We start from the raw sequence: 24,046 nt of genomic DNA, 5'->3' as shown, positions 1-24,046 counted from the left end.
ATTCACCAATATTTTGTTAAACTCCTGGCCATTTTTTAAAATTCATGAGTATTTTTAATTTTGTGAACTTTTTCTTGGAAACTTGTGAATATTTTTATATTCATGAATATTTTTTGTTGTTCTATTAATATCATTTTAGATATGTCAAAATATACAGTAGACATTTTTCCAGAGCCCAATGCTACCGGCTTTTGAGCCAGCTCCAAGGGCCAGTTCTTTTGGGCTTATGGGTGTGTGCCAAAATCCACTGGACATACAACCCAACAAAGACCATGGTACTCCATGCTTCAAGATGAGGGGATCACGTCTTGTTTTTTTGGGATCACATCTTGTAAGACAGTGTTGCAATACCAACCAATAAACCAGGCTTAGAAATATCACCCTTCCCACCCCCACCAAAAAAGGGTTTGAGGCAACAACATCTTTGGCGAGGACACAAGTATGTCTATCAACATCGCCAATCCGAGTGCTCGACTGATAGTGAAGGACAGTTGACAAACTATAAGCGAAGAATGTGGATCATAGGCTTTCACTAGGAGAAGGGACACACATACTCGTCCTTGACTCTGCAAATACCAAAATTCGCGGAAAATCAGATTCTTCGCTTATAGTGAAGGACAGTTGACAAACTATTCAAATGCACAGCCTCCTGTGACACGGGCTGACTCAACTTGCGGGCTTTGGAACACAGAGGGCCGGCTGATCCTACCGATCTTTATTTAGATTTTAACGCTTCTTTTTTTCCTTTTTGTATTTTCCTTTCTATTTTATTATTTTTAAATATATGAACATTTTTAAAATTCATGCAAATTTTTAAAAACATCCGTGAACATTTAAAAAAATTAATGAACACTTTTTAAAAATTCATGAACATTTAAAAAATAATGAACACTTTTTAAAAATTCATGAACCTTTTCTTAAGCCCGTAAACTATTTTTATAATCTAACACTTTTTCTATATTTTTCAAACGTCATCAATTTTTAAAGTCATATGAATTATATTATCACATCTTCAAAATATTCACCAATATTTTGTTAAACTCCTGGCCATTTTTTAAAATTCATGAGTATTTTTAATTTTGTGAACTTTTTCTTGGAAACTTGTGAATATTTTTATATTCATGAATATTTTTTGTTGTTCTATTAATATCATTTTAGATATGTCAAAATATACAATAGACATTTTTCCAGAGCCCAATGCTACCGGCTTTTGAGCCAGCTCCAAGGGCCAGTTCTTTTGGGCTTATGGGTGTGTGCCAAAATCCACTGGACATACAACCCAACAAAGACCATGGTACTCCATGCTTCAAGATGAGGGGATCACGTCTTGTTTTTTTGGGATCACATCTTGTAAGACAGTGTTGCAATACCAACCAATAAACCAGGCTTAGAAATATCACCCTTCCCACCCCCACCAAAAAAGGGTTTGAGGCAACAACATCTTTGGCGAGGACACAAGTATGTCTATCAACATCGCCAATCCGAGTGCTCGACTGATAGTGAAGGACAGTTGACAAACTATAAGCGAAGAATGTGGATCATAGGCTTTCACTAGGAGAAGGGACACACATACTCGTCCTTGACTCTGCAAATACCAAAATTCGCGGAAAATCAGATTCTTCGCTTATAGTGAAGGACAGTTGACAAACTATTCAAATGCACAGCCTCCTGTGACACGGGCTGACTCAACTTGCGGGCTTTGGAACACAGAGGGCCGGCTGATCCTACCGATCTTTATTTAGATTTTAACGCTTCTTTTTTTCCTTTTTGTATTTTCCTTTCTATTTTATTATTTTTAAATATATGAACATTTGTAAAATTCATGCAAATTTTTAAAAACATCCGTGAACATTTAAAAAAATTAATGAACACTTTTTAAAAATTCATGAACATTTAAAAAATAATGAACACTTTTTAAAAATTCATGAACCTTTTCTTAAGCCCGTAAACTATTTTTATAATCTAACACTTTTTCTATATTTTTCAAACGTCATCAATTTTTAAAGTCATATGAATTATATTATCACATCTTCAAAAATATTCACCAATATTTTGTTAAACTCCTGGCCATTTTTTAAAATTCATGAGTATTTTTAATTTTGTGAACTTTTTCTTGGAAACTTGTGAATATTTTTATATTCGTGAATATTTTTTGTTGTTCTATTAATATCATTTTAGATATGTCAAAATATACAGTAGACATTTTTCCAGAGCCCAATGCTACCGGCTTTTGAGCCAGCTCCAAGGGCCAGTTCTTTTGGGCTTATGGGTGTGTGCCAAAATCCACTGGACATACAACCCAACAAAGACCATGGTACTCCATGCTTCAAGATGAGGGGATCACGTCTTGTTTTTTTGGGATCACATCTTGTAAGACAGTGTTGCAATACCAACCAATAAACCAGGCTTAGAAATATCACCCTTCCCACCCCCACCAAAAAAGGGTTTGAGGCAACAACATCTTTGGCGAGGACACAAGTATGTCTATCAACATCGCCAATCCGAGTGCTCGACTGATAGTGAAGGACAGTTGACAAACTATAAGCGAAGAATGTGGATCATAGGCTTTCACTAGGAGAAGGGACACACATACTCGTCCTTGACTCTGCAAATACCAAAATTCGCGGAAAATCAGATTCTTCGCTTATAGTGAAGGACAGTTGACAAACTATTCAAATGCACAGCCTCCTGTGACACGGGCTGACTCAACTTGCGGGCTTTGGAACACAGAGGGCCGGCTGATCCTACCGATCTTTATTTAGATTTTAACGCTTCTTTTTTTCCTTTTTGTATTTTCCTTTCTATTTTATTATTTTTAAATATATGAACATTTGTAAAATTCATGCAAATTTTTAAAAACATCCGTGAACATTTAAAAAAATTAATGAACACTTTTTAAAAATTCATGAACATTTAAAAAATAATGAACACTTTTTAAAAATTCATGAACCTTTTCTTAAGCCCGTAAACTATTTTTATAATCTAACACTTTTTCTATATTTTTCAAACGTCATCAATTTTTAAAGTCATATGAATTATATTATCACATCTTCAAAAATATTCACCAATATTTTGTTAAACTCCTGGCCATTTTTTAAAATTCATGAGTATTTTTAATTTTGTGAACTTTTTCTTGGAAACTTGTGAATATTTTTATATTCATGAATATTTTTTGTTGTTCTATTAATATCATTTTAGATATGTCAAAATATACAGTAGACATTTTTCCAGAGCCCAATGCTACCGGCTTTTGAGCCAGCTCCAAGGGCCAGTTCTTTTGGGCTTATGGGTGTGTGCCAAAATCCACTGGACATACAACCCAACAAAGACCATGGTACTCCATGCTTCAAGATGAGGGGATCACGTCTTGTTTTTTTGGGATCACATCTTGTAAGACAGTGTTGCAATACCAACCAATAAACCAGGCTTAGAAATATCACCCTTCCCACCCCCACCAAAAAAGGGTTTGAGGCAACAACATCTTTGGCGAGGACACAAGTATGTCTATCAACATCGCCAATCCGAGTGCTCGACTGATAGTGAAGGACAGTTGACAAACTATAAGCGAAGAATGTGGATCATAGGCTTTCACTAGGAGAAGGGACACACATACTCGTCCTTGACTCTGCAAATACCAAAATTCGCGGAAAATCAGATTCTTCGCTTATAGTGAAGGACAGTTGACAAACTATTCAAATGCACAGCCTCCTGTGACACGGGCTGACTCAACTTGCGGGCTTTGGAACACAGAGGGCCGGCTGATCCTACCGATCTTTATTTAGATTTTAACGCTTCTTTTTTCCTTTTTGTATTTTCCTTTCTATTTTATTATTTTTAAATATATGAACATTTGTAAAATTCATGCAAATTTTTAAAAACATCCGTGAACATTTAAAAAAATTAATGAACACTTTTTAAAAATTCATGAACATTTAAAAAATAATGAACACTTTTTAAAAATTCATGAACCTTTTCTTAAGCCCGTAAACTATTTTTATAATCTAACACTTTTTCTATATTTTTCAAACGTCATCAATTTTTAAAGTCATATGAATTATATTATCACATCTTCAAAAATATTCACCAATATTTTGTTAAACTCCTGGCCATTTTTTAAAATTCATGAGTATTTTTAATTTTGTGAACTTTTTCTTGGAAACTTGTGAATATTTTTATATTCGTGAATATTTTTTGTTGTTCTATTAATATCATTTTAGATATGTCAAAATATACAGTAGACATTTTTCCAGAGCCCAATGCTACCGGCTTTTGAGCCAGCTCCAAGGGCCAGTTCTTTTGGGCTTATGGGTGTGTGCCAAAATAAGTTGCCCCTTACTAGGCTTATTCTGGCAGCCCAACCTGAAAATTTATTTTAGAAGCCTATTAATTAAGCAATAGAAGAAAGTATAGTTTTCCCCCTCAAATCTCCCCTGATGGATCAATATCCCCCTAAACTCTAAAACCAGATTATTTCCCCCCTGAACTCTATCAAACCGGATAAATATGCCCCTTGGTGGTTTTGGGAGGATTGAAGCTGGTTTTGGTCGTGATCATGCTGACTTGGCAAAAATCGGGGAGGGAGTTCTTGTTCCACGTGTCAGGGTAGCCGTCGCCGCTGGTGTCGCCACCGAGGAGCTCCTCCTCAACGGCAGCAGGGGTAGGGGCGCGCGGCTGGGCGGACTCGTGGTGAGCACCGCCCGGGCGACGCCGTGCGAGCGGTCCCGTGGCGTGTCACCGGCAAACTCGCGTTTTTGTCAGTGGGGCGCTCAACGTGGAGGAGTTCTTCTCGGAGTGCGCGCCCGGCATGGCTCTGGCAGACGACGACGCGGCTGCGGCTGCGAGAAGAAGACATGGTCCAGGAACTCTGGTTCGTCAGGCAACTCAACCTCGGCCGATAGCTCAAGGCCTTCAAAGCATACCTCAAGACGTTGTTCGCCGGGAAGCAAGAAGGAAAAGCAGACGACAAGAACGTTTTGGGCAGAGACGGCGTCCAAAATGAAGGTCGCTCGTGACAAAGAACCTCGGTGTGGCTGCCGCCAAGCGAGACGTCGTCTGGGTCGACCCGCACGTTCGGGCGGCCAACGGAAACCTCCCCGAGACGGCGGCCTCTCTGTTCTCGCACGTGCGCCCGCGTGCGGCTGCGTCGAGTCTGCTTCCCGAGCTGGTTGTCCCTTGGTTACTGACTGATGCTACTGCTGCTATGTTGGCTTTCGAGCGGATGATGATCTGGGTGACATTTCAGGGGGCTAGAACGATGAGCTTCTGCGTGATGACCGGCTGCAAAAGGAAGAGGCCCATCCCTGCATTCGCTCCCAGGCGCACGAGCACGAACAGTACCTTAACATGCGCATGCGAGGCAGCACTCCCAGCCAGGGGAAGAAAGCAGCGCTCGCCGCGGCACGGCCGGCGCGTCTGGCCAGGGAAGGGCGAGCGTGTGAGCGAGGCTGCGGGGCCGCTGCCGAGGGCACTTGTAGACTGGGTGCATGCACAGCGGATCTCGGCCATGGCCATGGCGGCGGAGTTCGAGCTCGAGCGAGGCGACGCTACAGGTGAAGGAATTGGACAAAGAAAAAGGACAAAGGTGCGCTCGCTCACCGGGAGCTCGTAGGCGATGTTAGTGCGGCCGGGAAGCAGCGGTGGTGACGAATTTAACGCCGGCGGCCGGCAAAGGGAGACAAAAAGACGATGGAGAAAATGGGGAAATTTCACCTGAAACCGTTCCTTGCCACTGCCTAGTCAGCGTCATTAACAGCCTAGTCAGCATCCTTGGTACGAAAACCACCTTCAATTCGATTCAAAACCACCCAAGGGTGACATTTATCCGGTTTTACAATGTTCAGGGGGTGATTTATGCGGATTTAGAGTTCAGGGGGAATTTGATCCATCGGGAGAGATTTGAGGGGAAAAAGTATACTTTCTTCTAAGCAATAATACTACACCTACGAAAGGTGCTACGTAGGCCTACTTAACCTTCCATAAAATTCCCTTCTCCCCCTTGATTTTAACCGGTGTGGGCCCCAGCTGCTAATCCTGGCCCAATTAACAAATCCCACATGTAATTTGAATCGTGATTTTATATCTGAAAATTTGCAGGTATTGGGATGTAGTGTGGAACTTTCCAGGATCGGGTTATCCCAAGGGCATGAACGACATGTACATATCCTCGGTTCCTCACTGCTAGCACCTTTGCAGGCAAATTTTACACCTTGTTTTTTTCTTTCTTGAGATAAAAATGGAACGGAGTGAGTATTTGAATTTGCGCTTTCAGGTTGGATGGTACCGAATTCAGGGTGGTGTCTGCCAGCGAGGAGCAAGTGGAGCTCTCCTTCATGAGCACCTACGACCCATCACGCCTCAACAGCGTCCCGCTCAACGTCGACAAGAGGTGCGCGCAGCACTCCATCATCCCAGTTCATGGACATCATGATCTCGAAGTCGATCTTGATGTCCATCATGCATGAACCATGATCAGGCTGGTGATGCTGAGAGGCGGCTCCGGGTTCTACTGCTACGCCATCTTCGAGCACGCCGGCGGTTGGCCGGCCATCGACGTCTCCGAGGCCCGGCTCGTCTTCAAGCTCGACCCCACGACGTTCAACTACATGGCCGTCTCGGACGGCATCCAGAGGTACATGCCGGGGGCGGCGGACCGGGACGCGCCCCGGGCTGTGCCGCTGGCGTACAAGGAGGCCGTGCTGCTCGTGCACCCGTCGGAGCCACAGTTCGCGGGGGAGGTGGACGACAAGTACCAGTACTCGATGGACAACAAGGACAACCGTGTCCACGGCTGGATCGCCGGTGCCGGTGGTGGCGACGGCGACCGGGTGCCTGTGGGGTTCTGGGTGGTCACCCCCAGCAACGAGATCAAGAGCGGCGGCCCCCTCAAGCGGGAGCTCACCTCCCACATCGGCCCCACCTCGTTGACTGTGAGTGCTCGTTCTTTCTTTCTTGTGTTCCAGGAAGACACAAACGTACCCAACTGGTTCATGTCATCATGTGAAATGGCAGATGTTCATGGGGACTCATTACATCGGGAGCGACATGGTGGCGAGGATCGAGGCCGGCGAGCACTGGAAGAAGGTCATGGGGCCGGTGTTCATCTACCTCAACTCCAACCCAGAGCGGGGAGACTTCCAGGCGCTGTGGGAGGACGCCAAGGCGCAGGCGGAGGCGGAGGCGAGCAAATGGCCGTACAGCTTCCCGGAGTCGCCGGACTTCCACAAGGCAGGCGAGAGGGGCTCGGTCACCGGTCGGTTGCTGGTAAGAGACAAGTACACGAGCGGCGGCGAGGACGTGCCCGCCCGGCTGGCCTACGTCGGCCTCGCCGCTCCGGGACAGCCCGGCTCCTGGGCGACGGAGAGCAAGGTACATAGGCACGCACATATTCCAGTGAAATTCCACGAGACATTTTGGATCTGATTGTCATGGATGGTTGCCAACTTGCCATATGCTTCAGGGCTACCAGTTTTGGACGAGGGCGTCGGCGACAAGCGGCAGCTTCGCCATGGACAACGTCCGGGCAGGGGAGTACAACCTCTACGCCTGGGTCCCCGGGGTCCTCGGCGACTACATGCGCACGGCTCCGGTAACGGTGGTGCCCGGCGTCGCCATTGCCCTCGGCGACCTCGTGTTCGAGCCGCCGCGATCGGGGCCGACGCTGTGGGAGATCGGCGTGCCAGACCGCAGCGCCGCCGAGTTCTTCGTCCCTGATCCCAACCCCAGGTACCTCAGCAAGCTCTTCGTCGCCAGGGACAAGTACAGGCAGTACGGGCTGTGGGAGCGGTACGACGAGCTGTACCCCGCCGGCGACCCCGTCTTCACCATCGGCGTGAGCAACCCCTTCAAGGACTGGTTCTTCGCTCATGTCACAAGGTGCCATTGATACTTAACTGAAACCTGAGCTGCCACGTTCCCTCTGTACCTTGCAAAACAGTCGGTAACTTTTGATGGTGCAGGAAGACGGGCAACGGCGAGAACGTGCCGACGACGCGGCGGATCCGGTTCGACGTGCCCCGCGTCGCCGCCGGCGGCACCTACACGCTGCGCATCGCCCTCGCGGCGGCGCACATGTGCAAGCTGAAGGTGCAGGTGAACGGGGCGACGGGGAGGGGGCCGGCGGGGGGAGTGTTGGTGACGCCCGAGTTCGGCGACGACAACGCGATCGCGCGGCACGGCGAGCACGGCAGGTGGTGGAGCTTCGAGTTCCCGATCGACGGGCGGCTGCTCGTGCAAGGGGAGAACACCATCAGCGTCACGCAGGCGAGGGCGTTCACCGTGTTCATGGGGGTCTTGTACGATTACGTCCGGCTGGAAGGGCCCTCCGGTTGGGATTCTGGCGTCACAAGTAGTGCTGGTCTAGGCGAAATCTTGCCTCTCGGTTTGCTATATGGGCTTGTCGTGCTACCAACATTGATATTTCTGCTAAGCAAGTGATACAGTCCAAGTCCATGGATCTTTTCTCTCCCTTTTTTTTTGTATTGCAATAGTACAAGAAGGAAAAGGACCCCCCAGAAAAAGGAAAAGGAATGCAGAATGTTTAGACCAGCGCTAGCGGTCGGCCAACCGATCTCAGACAGTTGTCCGGTGCGAGGAACTCGAGCCATTGGATTGATACCTAACTCGTCCCTCCTCCTCACATACCACTGATAAAACAATAGGGAGCTCGCCTTGCCCTACGCTTGTGCCCTACAACTCCCCCGCCTCCCACCTCGCCCGCGTAAGGAAACCATGAGCCACCGGCGCAACATCGTTGGTGTCTCTTGCAGTTCTCAATTCAACTTGCATGCCATGGAGACTACAGTCTAAACGATTAACAGTTCAATAGTGCCAAAAACAATTACAAAGACGGGGACACCACACACTAAAATACCAAAATTTTAATAGACCATGACAAGTAACTAATACATTTTCCACCATCATGCTTCTACCTGCTAGTGCGACTTGAAATTCTCTTGATGTTGTGGCCATACATGGTCCTGAGGACCAATGTTCCACTGTCTTGCGAGGGGCGAGTAGCAGCACCCAACATGCCACCTCTATTGGGATCTACAATCACGGGCGCCTGGGTCCGTCTGCTCCTGTTGCCTGCGATCGTAGAGAATGGGGGGAGGTGAGGTGCGATCAGGAGGGGCGTGAGAATCAGAGAACAAATCGGGAGAACAACCTTAAAGGGGTTCATGGTTTGACGAAAGCTAGCGGTAGAGGGCTTGCGGTGGGTGTCGGCTTCAATGGATGCGCTGTCTTGGAGGAGTCGTGGGAAGAGGCCGGGCCGGCCACCGATGGGGTAGTGGCAAGTCCGGCAAGACGCCATCATCGCTGGAGAAAACCAGGCGAAACGTGATGGGGGAGAGGCGGATGAAACGGACAAGACAACAACTGAACGTGGTAGGAGGCAGGAAAGTGAACGTTATTCTTTTTCTAAGAAGTATAAGAGATGTATGGTAATGACATCTTGAAAGGACAAAAAAATGGTTGAGAGAGAACCATTTTTTTCTCCAGAAATCCTGCACGTACGGACTGTTACTGGATCGTTACGGAGCCGCTCTTCATCGCCCCTAATTTTCACTTGGGTGGGGCCTGTCACCCTTAATCCAATTAAAACATGCCAGCTCAAGAATCAGCCTGTAAACTTAAGTACACGTCCGTAGGTAGCATTTCTCTTTTTTCTCACCAAAAATAGTTTTGTTTTTTAAGCTCTTGAATAAACAAAACATCTCCACACTATTACGGTAATGACGTTTTGAAGGGAGAAAAAAAAAGTTGAGAGAACCCATTTCTTCGCAACCCAAAAAGTTTGTTTTTTAAAGCTCTTGAAAGAAGGAAAAACATTTCAAAAGTCGACTCCGCTGGGGATCGAACCCAGAATCTCTGGTTTCGTAGACCAGCGCCTTATCCATTGGGCCACGGAGTCCGAATGAATGCAATGAAATGTTAAGCTTACTCCATCAGGCACCAGTGGCATGAGTCACCATGCGGATTAGTGGGTGCATCTGTGTGATCACTGACAATCAGACCTGACATTACAACAAACCAACAGTAACCTCAGAATACACGGCTGATGCCATGGCCACGACAATGCCACGTCAAGATGGATCTGACCAGGCATAGCGCACATCTAAACGTTTCACTTCACTGTTATTAGTAACAAACTGAACGATTGTTTCACCGCTGCTTCGATTTCACATCTTTATCCGTACACAGCATGTGCACGTATATTAACGTTACGTGTGGCCGTAGTAGTCAAGCACTTGGAGTTCACGGAAACAAGATACTGGATCTTAGCAAATTTCTTTTTGAGAATATTAGGATTATATATATATTTAGATGAATTTTAGCATTGTAATTGTTTTTAGAAGTGCCAAGCTTTATTACTCATAGTTTACATAGTTTGGGATACTAAAGAATCATGGGTTGGCCAAACCATACATGGCACCCTTGATCTATTGAACGAGAAAACTTAGCTAGCAAATGGGCTTCACGATTTGATGCCTGACCTTCAAAACGAAAAGTGCAATTAAATTATCTGCTCTTAACCTAATCTCAGCTATAATTTATGCATGGTTCCTCCTGCTTCCTTTGAGAATGTCACTTGCAACTTGCTTTGAATCTGCGGGTACCATAACATTGTGAAGAAGAAGATCATCCGCCGGAGCTAGTGCCTCAAGAGTTGCAACATCTCTGATACATCATATAATAGGCGATGAAGAAACGAGATAATTTCCCTTTGAGTCTCAGCATACTGCAGCCGCAGTCCCTCCGATACTTGATCTAGATAGACCAACATCAACATGAATCTTTGCAAAGCCCGCTGGAGGTGCTAACATGTGCCTTGGCACTGTCCTCATGATCCCGGTTGGTCGCTCATTGGTGCGTTTCTTAGATATTTCTCCCAACTCCAAGATGAACTGTTTGACGAACAAGTTGGTAGAAAGTGGACTCTGGAAGACCCTCTCATCTATAGTTTTCCTCCTCGCTCAGTAGATGGTCCATAAGGTCACCGACAATCTTACAAACACTTCATGGGATAGTGAGCCCATCATCACAAACATAGGAGTTCATGTTTTGTGTTGACCATCCCAACCGTCGCTTCTTGGGTCTTGCGCTTTTCGAATTTCTGTCATGTGAGAAGAGAAAGCAACAAACAAGGCACATAACCTTGCACGCTCAGCAATTTGCGACACACCAAGGTGTCATGTGTGGCTTAGCTAGCCGCCACAATCGTTTGTAACTTCTTAAACATGACATGACTGTATGTGAGCTCTCAAAAGAAGTAACACTTGCGGTTAGAGAACATGTGGAGCAAGCTATGAAAAAAACAAGGTTCTGTCCAAGGTGCGGATCTTTTGATCGTAGACACATGGGCACGCGCGTGCGCACGCACATACACATGCACACACGCGCGCGCGCACTCCAACGTACTTGAGAACTACCCGCTGAAAAAAGCAGCGAAAGATCCTATAGTCTTAGCCTTCGCGGACCATCTTCACTCGTTGGCTCTTCGAGGCACAAGCCGTTCGTATCTCCGTTACTAGGTTGATTGGTGCGCTCCGCGCCCGATGAACCACCACAAGTAAGGGAGCTCATTAAAGATGCCCTTAGTGAGGATGAATCCATGACATTATGTGATGTGTAACTTTATGATTTGAACCGTTTTGTAATTTTTGTTTGGTGACCGACCCAATAGTTGCTGGCATAGATGTTTTCATGGGTGCCAGTGGAGAGTCATTCTATTCCGTGCTAGTTGTGGAAATAGTCATGCAAACACCTAAAGCAACCTTACATGGGCCGGTCCCGTAGGGATTGTAGCCTTGGTCTTGGCCCTCGGCGTGGAAGGCCTGGCCATGGCCCTCGTAGATGACGTTCTCCATGAACGCGTTGTAGTCTGGGTCGTTGGCCATCGGTGTAGGGATTGGCATTTCGCCGAACAGGTTGCAGCCCTTGGGAAGGTTGGTCGTAGGAATTGACCGGGGCTGCTTCCTTTGCATCCCGGCGGACGACTGGCCGGCGTCATTGTACCCAGGCATCCCGTTGAGGTAGATGTCAGGTGCGGCGCCGGGGGTGGACGGCACGATCACGCTGCCGTCCGGCGATGTGGAGAGCCGAGTCTGGGCATCATACCTAGGCGGATGAAAATGGGTTGTCTCCGGTCTTATGGAGGAGCTGGGTGACGGGCACTGTGGAGGGTGAACGACCGACGAGCCTATGTTAGTTGCGGCCATGGCAGTGACCGAGAGAATGGCTGGCAAGGGTCGACACAACCCTAGCATGAGGAGGGTGTGCGGCTTGACGACGATGGCCTCCTTGTCCTCGACGGCGGCCTTTTGTTGCGCGGCTTGCAGCTCGGCTGCCTCGACGGCGTAGTCGGCAACGGCTTTCTTCTCTGCTGCAGCGGTCCCGCATGCCCTCCTCTTGGCCGATTCATGGTCGAGTTGTGCGAGCTCCGCAGGCGTGAGCTCCGACCGCGGCTTCTTCGGTCCCTTCTTCTTCGCCGTGGGGCGCCCGGTGGATGCTGAGTCGCCGTGTTTCTTCGGGGTGCCGGCCATGGAGGAGCAATGGGAGTGAGGAGCGTGGGAGGATTTTGGGGAAATGAGGGGAAAGTGGGCACGTTGTGTCCCCGACGGACGGGCCAAGAGAGGACAAGGTCGCACGTCCCGTCCGTTCGTGCGATGTCCGCTTCGATGCAAACACGACCCAAATTGAAGCCAGAAATGAACAGTGGTGAACAAAAAACGGACGTTTATCCGTTTATTGCTGTGCATTGGGCCGCATTTTGTGTACATTTACTCCAATGAACGCGGCCGGACTATGCGGGGACGTGAGTTGGAGAAGCCCGACGAGGCCGCGGACTAGGAGATGTGGTCGCCGGGAGCGTGTTTCTGGCCCACAAGGACAATGCACTGCGGCCCGCCCGACACGTTTGGTTGGTTCCCGATCGCCCAACAGATAAGGTCGCTGTCTCTCTCACTCCTCTCTCACTCTCACTCGCTCCCCTGAAGAAAACAAAGACCAACTCCCAAAGAACTAGATCCCCTCCTCCCTTCCCACCTCTCTCCCCTCCGGCTCCTCCGATGGCGGCTACACCTCACTCGGTGACAGGGGCGGACGCATGTTGTGGCGAGTGGGGGCCCAGGACCCCACTCGATTCATCGTCCTCTTCGTACTACGTCCCGATGCTAGCGAGCAGCCCCCAGTCGGGCTATAGCAGGTTTGTAGCTCCTCCTCATCTTCTTATCCCAAACTACTAAACTCCCCTAGGTACAGACTACAGAGATACTTCTTAGTTCTTTATTTTGCTTGCTGTTGCCTGACTACACTCTGGTCCTTATTTTTCAGTTGATTCCTTGGTTTATCTCATATCAAATCAAATGAAAACTTGCAGTTCGTACTAGTACAGTAGTACTACTCTATCAGACATGTAGCCATGTACTGTTGGTTCTACCAAAAAATTATAGGATTAGTGTGACACACTACTTGTACTTGGAATTCAATCTGGCATGCCATTCTACTACTAGTACTTTTGCTGGCCTGCTAGTCTGCTCCACTAGAATGTTTTGTATCTCAACTTTTACAATCTATGCTTCCATTATTTGATAGGGAAGAAGAAGGAAGATAATGGAGAAGTATTTGATAAAGAAATCAGCAAATGCCAACACCACCACCCAGCCCCAGGGGGCTATCACCAGCAACAATTCAAGTGGCAGAAGTAATGCATCAAGACCTGCAGCAAAACATAATTCTGCTGTGCCTGAACTAGTTGATTTGAATAAGCTCCCTCGGGATCCAGCTAAAAGGAAGCGAATGGCAGATTATCACCCCAACCAACGTGACGAGATAAGAAGGAAGTATTTGATTTGGGGACCTAATCAGCCCCGCAAATTGGAATTTCCATACAGGGAGATTGGGAAGAAGAAAAAGAAGAGGAGATTCAATCCGGATTGGTATGATGATTATGCTTATTGGCTAGAGTACAGCGAGAAGGAGCACAAAGCCTATTGCTTATGCTGCTATTTGTTTAGGGACAACATTAAAGACAGCCACCATGGGCACGATGCATTTGTAGTAGAAGGTTTCAACTGTTGGAACAAGACAGAGGGATTTGTAACTCACGTCGGTGATCGTAACAGCTTTCACAACAGAGCACTCAAGGATTGCGAGGATCTATTAAAGCAAGATCAATCAATCCATGCAGCCTGGAATAGACAAAGCCAAACTGAAAAGAATGAGCATCTCATCAGGTTAAATGCCGCAATTGATGTTTGTCGATACTTGTTGCATCAGGGACAACCTTTCCGTGGCCATGATGAGTCTAAAGATTCTGAAAATAAAGGAAATTACCTTGAGTTGATGGACTACACTATTAAGCAAAATGATGTTGTTGCTAAGGCATTCAAGAATGCTCCAAATAATAATCAAATGTTGTCTCCCAAAATTCAGAGAGATATTACCGAGTGCTTTGCAAAAGAAGTACTAGGCCATGTGATGAAAGAAATTGGTGATGGTGTGTTCAACTTATTAGTTGATGAGTGTAGGGATGTTTCTAACAAAGAACAAATGGCGGTTGTTCTCTGATATCTTGATAAGTGGGGTTGTTCATGTGGAGGAGACAACAACTTCTTATCTCAAGTCTTGCATAGATTTATTATTTTCACAACTTGGGCTGAATATTGAACAAGTTAGAGGCCAAGGTTACGATGGAGCAAGTAATATGTCCGGTGAGTTTAATGGTTTGCAAGCTAAAATTATGAATGAGAACAAATCAGCATATTATGTACATTGTTTTGCTCATAAACTCAACTTGGTTGTTGTGGCTATTGCAAAGAAGATATTCGAGGTCGGAGATTTCTTTGATATGGTTTCAGTTTTGCTGAATGTCGTGGGCGCGTCTTGCAAGAGAAAAGAACAACTTCGTGAGCATCACCAAGAAGAAGTGAGAAAAGCAATAGGATGTGGAGAGATTGCTACGGGGACTGGACTGAATCAAGAATTATCTCTTCAAAGACCAGGCGACACTCGATGGAACTCCCATTATAAAACACTGTTGGGTTTGTCCAAGATGTTCTCATCTGTGGTCAAAGTACTAGAATATGTCGAGAAAGATGGCACAGATACCGGAAAGAGGCGGCAAGCTAGAGGTCTTCTAAAATATTTCCAGACCTTTGATTCTGCATTTTTCTTACACATGATGATGATGATATTAGCTTTAACAAATGAGCTGTCAAAAACCTTACAGAGAAAGAATAAAGACATTGTAAATGCTATTCAGATGTGGAATCAATGAAACGAGAGTTAGAAAAGCTCAGAACCAATGAGGGGGTGGGATTCCCTTATGGAGAAGGTATGTTGTTTTTGTGAGAAGCATGACATTCCAGTGCTTGACATGGAAGATGCCTATGTTAACCCAAAGAAGCCAAGACAAAAGACTGGCATTAGCAATGAACATTATTATCGTGTTGATTGTTTCTTTGCTGTGCTCGATCTGTTAGGAGAAGAGTTTAATGACAGATTTAATGAGGTAAATTCTGAGTTGCTTCTATGCATGTCTGCTTTGAGCCCAAGTGATTTATTTTGTCATTTTGACAAGGAGAAGTTGCTGAAATTAGCAAAGTTTTATCCTGATGACTTCAATCACAAAGATATGGTGACTCTTGAGCATGAACGTGGACTCTATATAGATAATATACTCCATGATACAAGGTTTTCTAGCTTGGACAGAATAAGTGATTTGGCTAAACTGATGGTGGATACTAGGAAGAATCTCTCATATCCTTTGGTATATCGGCTTTTGAAGCTAGCTCTAACTCTGCCAGTTGCCACTATACGTTTATACGATTGTGTAAACATGTTCATGTGTTTTACATAGACGAGCGCCCCCAGTCAGTTTTTATCCTAGGTCCGCCCCTGCTCGGTGACCACCCTCGACGACGTGGAGGAGCTGCTGCGGTCCTCTAAGGAGAAGGGGGAGGAGGCCCCCTGCTGCCAACTCGAGGCGGACGCGGCCATCAATGCCGCCGTCAAGCTCAAGGCCATGGTCGACTCCGGCGCCGTCCGCCTCGTCAACCCGCAGATGATGGCCAACCAGCTGCAGGCCAAGGCCTCCGTGGAAGAAGGGATCCAGGAGGCGATCGACCGGACGTTGTTCTCGCCCCGGGAGATGCAGGCGCTGGACGAGAGCATCGCCGTGCTCAAGAACAGGCTGCAGACCCCATGGTGAGCCAGTTCCCCGTTTCCCCCCTTTCTTTCTTGCTGCTAATTATTTACTGATATTCTCTAGAAAAAACTGCTAAAATTTGGTTGCTTGGTAGAGTACGTTGTATCAGGTTACTCACTGACCATGTCGAGAGTATGTTGCTTGTCGGTAGCATTCACATCCAATGTAGCTACGCTATCATTTATCCGTTGTGATTTGGTTGTAGTTTATCCTATGCAGCAATGCGTTCCTTCTGATACATGAGTGACAGCCATCTAATGCTCTGGTTGTTTTTGGAATAGTTATGTGTTTCTTTTTCTTGTCCCAAATTATCGCTTGTGTGTAGACTAGTCCATTATGGCTTATTTTTTGCCATAGCGTGCAAGATTGTGCTTTGGACACCCGCAAAAAACGTGCTTTGGAAAGGTCCCCTCCAGAGCTGGTCTTTGATTATTCCATTTACTCTGAATCCATGGCCAGTCAGTTAAGGCAAAAAAAAAAGAGCTGGCCTTTGATTATTTCATTTACCCCGAATCCAAGGTCAGTCAGTTCCCCGTTTCCCATTTTTCTTATTGGAACTAATTCTATATTATATTCTCCCTCGGTGCATCTTTTTTGGCTAGAATTTGGTTGCTTGTCAAGAGTGTGTGGCATCAGATTGCACATATGCGGGGCTACACTATCATTTTATCCTATGTAATGATGCGTTCTTGCGGATACATGACGTCCGTCTTGGTTGTTTTGTGATGGCTAAGTGTTTCTTCTCTTCCCCCAAATTGTCACTTGTGTGTAGACTAGCCCATTATGGTGTCATTTTTTACTTAAATTGCAAGATTGTGCTATGGAGAGCTCCTGACCAGAGGTGCTCGTACGTTGCCTCTTCTCAAGGCAATATGTTCCAATCTTTTGTTCTGGTTCTTGTTTCTTCCCTTCTACTATTCTTTAGGTAAGCGAGTTTAGTTGGTGCTTCCACATGAACCTTTAGATTATAGCTGTACACTGTTATATTTTTCTTTTGTTATTAACTGAAGTCAAATGCTAAAGTTCTGTATCTTCGCACTGTTATATCTGTTATTGTGCTGAAATTTCGATGGGGCCCAAGAATAGCAACTTGTTTCGAACCTGTAATTGCTGCTACACCGAAACTTCATTGGCATCAAACTCTACTACTCAGTCTGCTTCTTTGTTCTGCATTCCCATGTTATCACTGCCAAGAAATCAGTTCTGGACTAAGGGAGCATATTCTTTTCCCACACATGTCTATGATGTTAGAGAATAATAGTCACCCTTTTGTGCCCGAGTCATCTGACTACTGTGCTACCAATACTGAGGCCCTGCCGTGACTACTTTGTTACCGATGCTTTGTGTATGAAATGACTTTTGTTGCAACTCAAAGTTCTTTTTTGTTGCTGTGCAAGATGATAGAGCAATATCTTCATAAGCATGTAAATTGAGAGGTTGTTGTGTTGTAGAATCTGCTATGAGGTCACAGTGGTTCTGACATTCTTTGGTCGGCTCACGCTTTGAGCATCAGCAGGCAGCAGCGGCAACTCTTGCAAAGCTATCGCCAAAACAGCATAAATATTACATTTCCATGGTCATGGTGCTATCTTTTGCTTCCGGTAGTAGTAGGTTTCAGGCAGCAGCTTGAGAATTTTGGCCTTTAGTACGAGTACAAGACTTCGTTACATCTATTCTTGACATCCAAACAACCAGTTGGAGATTGGGGAGTGGGGATTGGGTGGAGGGAAAGGTTCGCCAAATCCCTTTCCCATCCCCAATCCTCTTGCGGTTGGAAAACCGCTACTAGGAAACGAGCCCTTTGTTTCCTTTTCTTTTTCCATTTCATTGGTGCTAATTTATTGATGATATTCTCTGGTCACTGCACAGGAGGAAGAAGCAATAATCTCTGAGGTACAGTCTCAACGGGTGGCGTGGGCTATGGGTCTCATGGGGCTGGAGGTTGAGAAGAAGGTGCTGGAAGCGCAGGCACCTAAGGCACTGGAGAAGTTCCATGGTCTGCTTGCCGATATGCTGGAGACGCCTTCATTCATGGGGGCCGGGAGCACAGACTACAAGTTCATCACCCATTCTGGGCAGCTCGAGCTACATGACATGGAGTAAAACCATTGAGTTACTACTAGCTAGCTACCATATGCTTTGCTGGAACATGGAACCATTTGCAGAATGGATGATGCTTTTTGCGGTTGCAGAACTGAAAATGGAACCTAGCTGGCTTCTGTTTATTAGTGTTGTTGCTTGATTGCTAGTACAGATGTTGCTCCTTGTGCATGTTTTGTTATGTTTTTTTTTGCGGGGACATGTTTTGTTATGTTGTGCATACAGTCGATCTGATTCAGTCCCTCGACATTCGGTTTATCTTTTGTATCGCATTCGCTTGCCGAATTCAGCTGGACTTGTTTCCACGCGCTGATCGAATCCGCCTCTTGCCGCTGTTTATGGCTGCAAACAAGTGTTTTCTGTCGATGGAGTCCCATTGTATTGCAAGCAAAAAAGAAACGCAGTGTGTGTTTTCGTGTCTTCAGTATTTCTCTGAGAGCCCAGGAAGTCCACACCGTCTTTACTTTGGAAGTGAATTAAGGTCTTGTTGAAGTAGCGGTGCAAATCAAGGGATGAGAGCTTTGCATGTGTGAACTGCAGAAGCAGTGCCCACGGCCCATGGTGGAGGCAGTAGTCAGGGCGAAACCAACGTTGCAGGTGACACTCGCTGGTTCGACCGATCAGGGATGCAGAGCAAAGTTGACAAGCACAGGAGCGATCCAGTTTCAATTCATAGCAGAGCAGCATCGAGCACAGTAGCTAGCGATCCAGGAGCAGAGCAACTGTTTTTCCCCTTGCCAGATTCGATTGATCATTCCCTTCTCTGAAACAGAATTTTCAAAGTCACAGCTGCAAAGTTTGTTGCATCCTCCCTTTTAATTAGATCGGCGTTCTCTCTCACAATCCAGGAGGGCGGCACGGTCTCAAAATCACGTCCAGCAGGGAGTGGCGTTTCCAAGCCCTGATATATTTAGCGGCCATAGGTACGCAGATGGATGCCTGCTTTAGTTGTAGAATTGCTTCAAATGGAAGAGAAAGATTACCATCCATCTTTTTTTTTTCAAACGTCGCGTGTAGGTGCGCACGATTACATCCTAACTTAAACCGGTGGAGAGAGCCCACACCAGATAATCTAGTCTAGGTAGGTTTGTAGCGATTCTCAAAAAAAAAAAGGTAGGTTGGTAGCGGTTCTCAAAAAAAAAAAGTAGGTTGGTAGCGACACCGGCCACAGTACAACGAGCTGGTCCAAGTGGCACCAGCAGGCGCACATAGACCAAGAACGGGAGGTGAAATGAGCGGGATTTGATTTGATCTTTCAGAGAAGGGAGACCAAATATACTTCCTCCATTTTTATATACAAGGCCACAAACTCATATTACAGGTACCAAGGTAAAATTTAATGTCTTGCTTTGTAAACCGGCTTTTCTTTTCGTTTAGCGGGATCATTAGTACACCGCATGTATGCATAGAAGGGATAGAAAGCTGATTGGAGTGCCATTATAACTGTGTGCATGCAAGTATTAAATAGGTTGCTAGTTCGAGGAATTATCATTAACTTTTGTCTCGATTACTGTTGGTGGTCTTGTATAGATGCAATGTGTATTTTTCATAATGGCCTTGTATAAGTAAATGGAGGGAGTATTTGATTTGATTTGATCTGGTCTCTGTGGCACCTGTCGCACACGACACGTGGCCAAGCGCAACCCGGCCGTCGAATCCCTCACAGCTGCAAGTCAAAGTCAAATCAGATTTATTTTGTTGCAGGTCAAACTCAATTTTTTTTTGGGTAAAGGGTCAAACTCAATTATTATTTTTTGCGGGTGAAAAAAAACTCAATTAGATTGTACGTACTTGTATATCTTACGCAACTGCACGCGGAACGTATACAAACGGCAGCGACTTGTCTCACAGTAATACACAGGTGCACAGAGCGCTGCGCACGTCCAGATGCCATGCATCCATCATGCGACGATCGTGCCTAGCAAGTAAGTACGTACTCCTACGTGGTATGCTGCGTATAAAAGGCCCCCCTGCTCGTACGTGAATGGACGATCGATCGAGATTCGAGAACGTGCATGCATGCGCTCCAACAATGGCTTGACTGATTAGCCCTGAGATATCATCACATGTATGCATGTACTCATGTTATCGACGGCGCGCACCGGCCTCCGGAAGAACATTTAAGAGAAAAAGTTTCCTACAAAGTCCATCTTTCTCCTTCATAAAGTCGATATTTACACGCTCCTTTTGCTTTCATTGTTTTTGCGGTGTTTTGCTCTTCTCTTTTTGAATGCCTCCTCCATGGCTCAAAAAGCTTGCTTTGTTACGTACTGCTCCCTCCTTTCCAAAATATAAGGCGTGGTTTGACTTTTCTGGTCTTCGTTGCAAAACTTTCACTACTATAATTTTCGTGTATTGTATGTCTCTAAAATTAGTATACATACATATGAAGTAAACTGGTTTTGCAAGAAAGATACCATGATGCCATTTATACAAGTTCAGTCAATATACTTTGATATATATTAGTGGTTAAAGTCGTGCATCAAAGACCGTAAAAAGTGAATCACGCCTTATATTTCGGGAAGGAGGGATGGGAATACACGCGAAGCACAAAGATGACAATTTTACCCATGGATATAGACATGGACACATGGATATCCATGCGTACCCCATCCATATGAGCTGGCCTTGAATACGTTTTTGCACCTCTATTAGGATTTTTTTAGCAACTGCACCTGTATTAGGTGTAAGTGTATGTTGTTTAGCTCTTTTTTTTTTTGAGAATTTGTGTATGTTGTTTAGCTGGGACAGGAGCTTGTATATATGGGCTGTTGGGCCGGGGCGATCGAGGACCGTTGGCTGGCCACTGGCATCTGCGACTTCCGAGTGGAGAAGAGAGCAGCACCGAGCAAAATGCTGTTTATGCGCATTGTATAATCTGACACTAAAGATGATTTCTTTTTTGAAAAATGATCAGATCTATCATAAAAATCCACTGAAACAATACATAATAAAAATTACATAGAAATTTTGAGACCACCGAACGACCACTATTGTCGACAGAACGAGCAGCAGACGCTTCCCCACTGGAGCCGGTATGACCTTGTCGATGACAGTCAGGAAGTCTTCATACACATGCCCCTAAGGGACAACGCCCTAGAGCCGCAGTTGTCTCCATTGAACCCTTGCATAGATCAGAAGCACCTGAGGCCAAATCTCGCTACATGACGAGAAATCATAACCTCACTGCCCCAAGGAGACGGCATGAATCTTCATCGACTATGTGCAGATAAACAAACTCAAGGAGGATTAGAGCCCGCAAGCACCGCCATCTGCTCGAGTGGCGCGACTTCAAGGACTAAAGAAATTCCTAACCTGAAGTACTAACCGGATCAAAGTCATTGGGATTCCTCTCCCCACCATCGGCCACTAGAGTGGTAGGCTGAGGGGAGGCAGATCCTCGGGCTCGCCAATGAAGGCTGGAGAGAAGAGTTTGCCCTACTTGCCTATGGTTAGGGGAGGAAACAAGAGAAGAGGCTAGGGTTGCGGAGGTCGTCCCTTTGACTTGATTAATTTGCCGTGCTCTATATAGCAAAGATGTTTTGGTAAATACAGTGTACCATTTTTTTGTGTGAAAATAAATTCAATAATGTACCATGATAGCAACTTCTTACGAACTTGTTGTTCACAATAAAAGCTAGCTAGTGCTACCTGTAAAAATCTTTGTTAAAAACTACTGTATGTCCATATCGAGAAGATGATATGAGGTTTTCCCCCGCAAAATAGAAGAAGATGACGACGCAAGGTTAGGTTGCGATTAGCTGGGCCGGGCATCCGTGCATGCAACACCAGACAATCAGTCTAGATAGGTAGGTCCAGACAACACCAGACACCGGCCACAGTACAACGCGTTGGTCCAAGTGGCACCAGCAGGCGCACACAGACACACATCAGTCAGGTAGTAAGAACGGGAGGTGAAATGAGAGGGATTTGATCTGATCTTTCGGGGAACGGAGACCAAAGATATTTGATTTGATCTGATCTGGTCTTTGTGGCACATGTCGCACACGACTCCACCGCAACCCGGCCGTCGAATTTTTCTCACAGCTGCCAAGTCAAAGTCAATGAGATTGTATATCTTACGCAACTACACATACGTGGATCGTATATACAGTATGATTGTATACATACATACAAACAACAGCGACTTGTCTCCCAGTAATACACGGCCGGAGAGCGTACGTCCAGATGCCATGCATTGATCATTCGACCGACCGTCGAGGTTCGACGATCGTGCCTAGCACTCGTACTACTACGTCTACGTACCTTGCGTATAATGCATGCCTACGTGCATGGACGATCGATCGAGAAGGTGCATGCGCTCCAACTATGGGCCTGACGTAGTAATATGCACTCATGACACCGACGGCGCGCGCTGCCTTCGGAAGAAGACCAACTTTCGTCCTTCATACAAAGTCGATACACATCTGCATGCTCCTTTTCCGTTGCTCAACAAAAAAAAAAAGCTCCTTTTCCTTTCATCCCTTTTGTGGTGTTTTGCTCTATTCCTTTGAACGATGCCGCAAAAAAACAAAAAGCTTTCTTTTCACATGCTATCTCCGGGCCGGCATATAGACACCACCCTGATTTCTTATTTGTGATTAAACTTCTAGATCTATTTTTTTGGTTTTTTTTACGAGGTGAAAGGGAGTTTTATTCCGAAATTATTGGATTACAATCCCGAACTAAGTGCTCCTCACAACACGGAGGACTTGAGTTCAACCATACCGCGATACAACACTCGGTACGGCATATAGACACCACCCTGATTTCTTAGTTGTGATTAAACTTTTAGATCCAATTTTTTTGGTATTTCTGTTCAGACAACATTTTTGTTTTGGTTGCGAAATGTTCAGACAACACGTTACCATGGAGGGGTCTAGGAAACACACTAATTGAATTTCCATTGGCTTGCATATATACAAGCGAGAGCAAATCAGGCATGCATTATGCCTTTTCAAAAAAAGAAAGCCACCATATTTGACATTCAATCGATTAAAGCTGAGATTGCTATATATAAATTGCTTGTATTTTGAATTCAAGTCATTCGATTTGCGAGAGAAGAGGAGCCGTAGCTCCGAGGCAGAGACGGGGCTCTGTTGCAAGCATGACGAGGCGTCGATTGGGCCGTCGGCGAGGCTGAGCTAGGAGCGACTCGGAGACGGGGATGATGTGGTAGTGGTGTCGTCGATGGAGGGGAGTCAGTAATTCACGGTAGTCCCGCTAATTGATTGTGGAGGCATGCTTAAGACCAAGCTTACATCAAGGTTTTGGTCATGAAATTGACAATTTTTGTTGTTGTCAGGATTTGTGATTGCCGCTCGAAAGTTTCAAATAAATTTTGAATTCATAAATTTTAGACATGGATAATTAGCTCTTGAATTTAAAAGTAGGCATGGGAATCAATTTGGTAACTTTGAGAAGGGACGAGAATAGAGTGGCATGCAACATCTCCATGTGTTGTTAATATGGAAAGACGGGCTTATTTAGTTTAATAGAGCATTTTAATCTAGAATTTTTGGTATTCTTTTCTCGGTAACCACATTTGCCGTGTGTGTGTGTTGGGGGGGGGGGGGGGGGGGGTGTAAACACGCTAACCGAGTTCAGGGGAGAGAAGAGGAGGTGTAGCTCCAACCTCCAAAGTCAGAGACCAAAACGCCGCAGGCCGCAGGCGGTTTGTGGGTGGGGGCATAGGAGGAGGAACATGAAGGTAAGGGAAATAAGAAGATGGAGGTCATC

At 45.8% G+C, this 24,046-nt stretch overlaps 2 protein-coding genes and 1 non-coding gene across 3 annotated transcripts; 2 read left to right on the top strand and 1 right to left on the bottom strand.

The window, feature by feature from the left end:
- Positions 1-6,354: 6,354 nt before the first annotated feature.
- Positions 6,355-8,461, top strand: LOC109781635 (uncharacterized). Its single transcript, XM_073500609.1, has 4 exons — positions 6,355-6,926; positions 7,009-7,365; positions 7,457-7,872; positions 7,956-8,461. Exons 1-4 carry the CDS (start codon positions 6,465-6,467, stop codon positions 8,431-8,433), a joined length of 1,713 nt encoding a protein of 570 aa, XP_073356710.1. The 5' UTR covers positions 6,355-6,464; the 3' UTR covers positions 8,434-8,461.
- A 1,376-nt stretch (positions 8,462-9,837) lies between these two features.
- Positions 9,838-9,910, bottom strand: TRNAR-ACG (transfer RNA arginine (anticodon ACG)). The gene has a single exon. It is a non-coding gene; the product is annotated as a tRNA-Arg (tRNA).
- Positions 9,911-13,609: 3,699 nt separating this feature from the next.
- Positions 13,610-19,387, top strand: LOC109781636 (uncharacterized). Its single transcript, XM_073501685.1, is given in 5 exon segments — positions 13,610-14,170; positions 14,270-14,559; positions 14,600-15,511; positions 15,890-16,206; positions 18,058-19,387. Coding segments are annotated over 5 exon segments (2,331 nt in total). The 5' UTR covers positions 13,610-13,611; the 3' UTR covers positions 18,311-19,387.
- Positions 19,388-24,046: the final 4,659 nt, after the last annotated feature.

This window comes from Aegilops tauschii, chromosome 6, assembly GCF_002575655.3.
Source record: "Aegilops tauschii subsp. strangulata cultivar AL8/78 chromosome 6, Aet v6.0, whole genome shotgun sequence".
Classification (NCBI taxonomy): domain Eukaryota; kingdom Viridiplantae; phylum Streptophyta; class Magnoliopsida; order Poales; family Poaceae; genus Aegilops; species Aegilops tauschii.
Note: the sequence above shows the minus strand (reverse complement) of the source record. Positions and strands in the feature narration are given on the sequence as shown.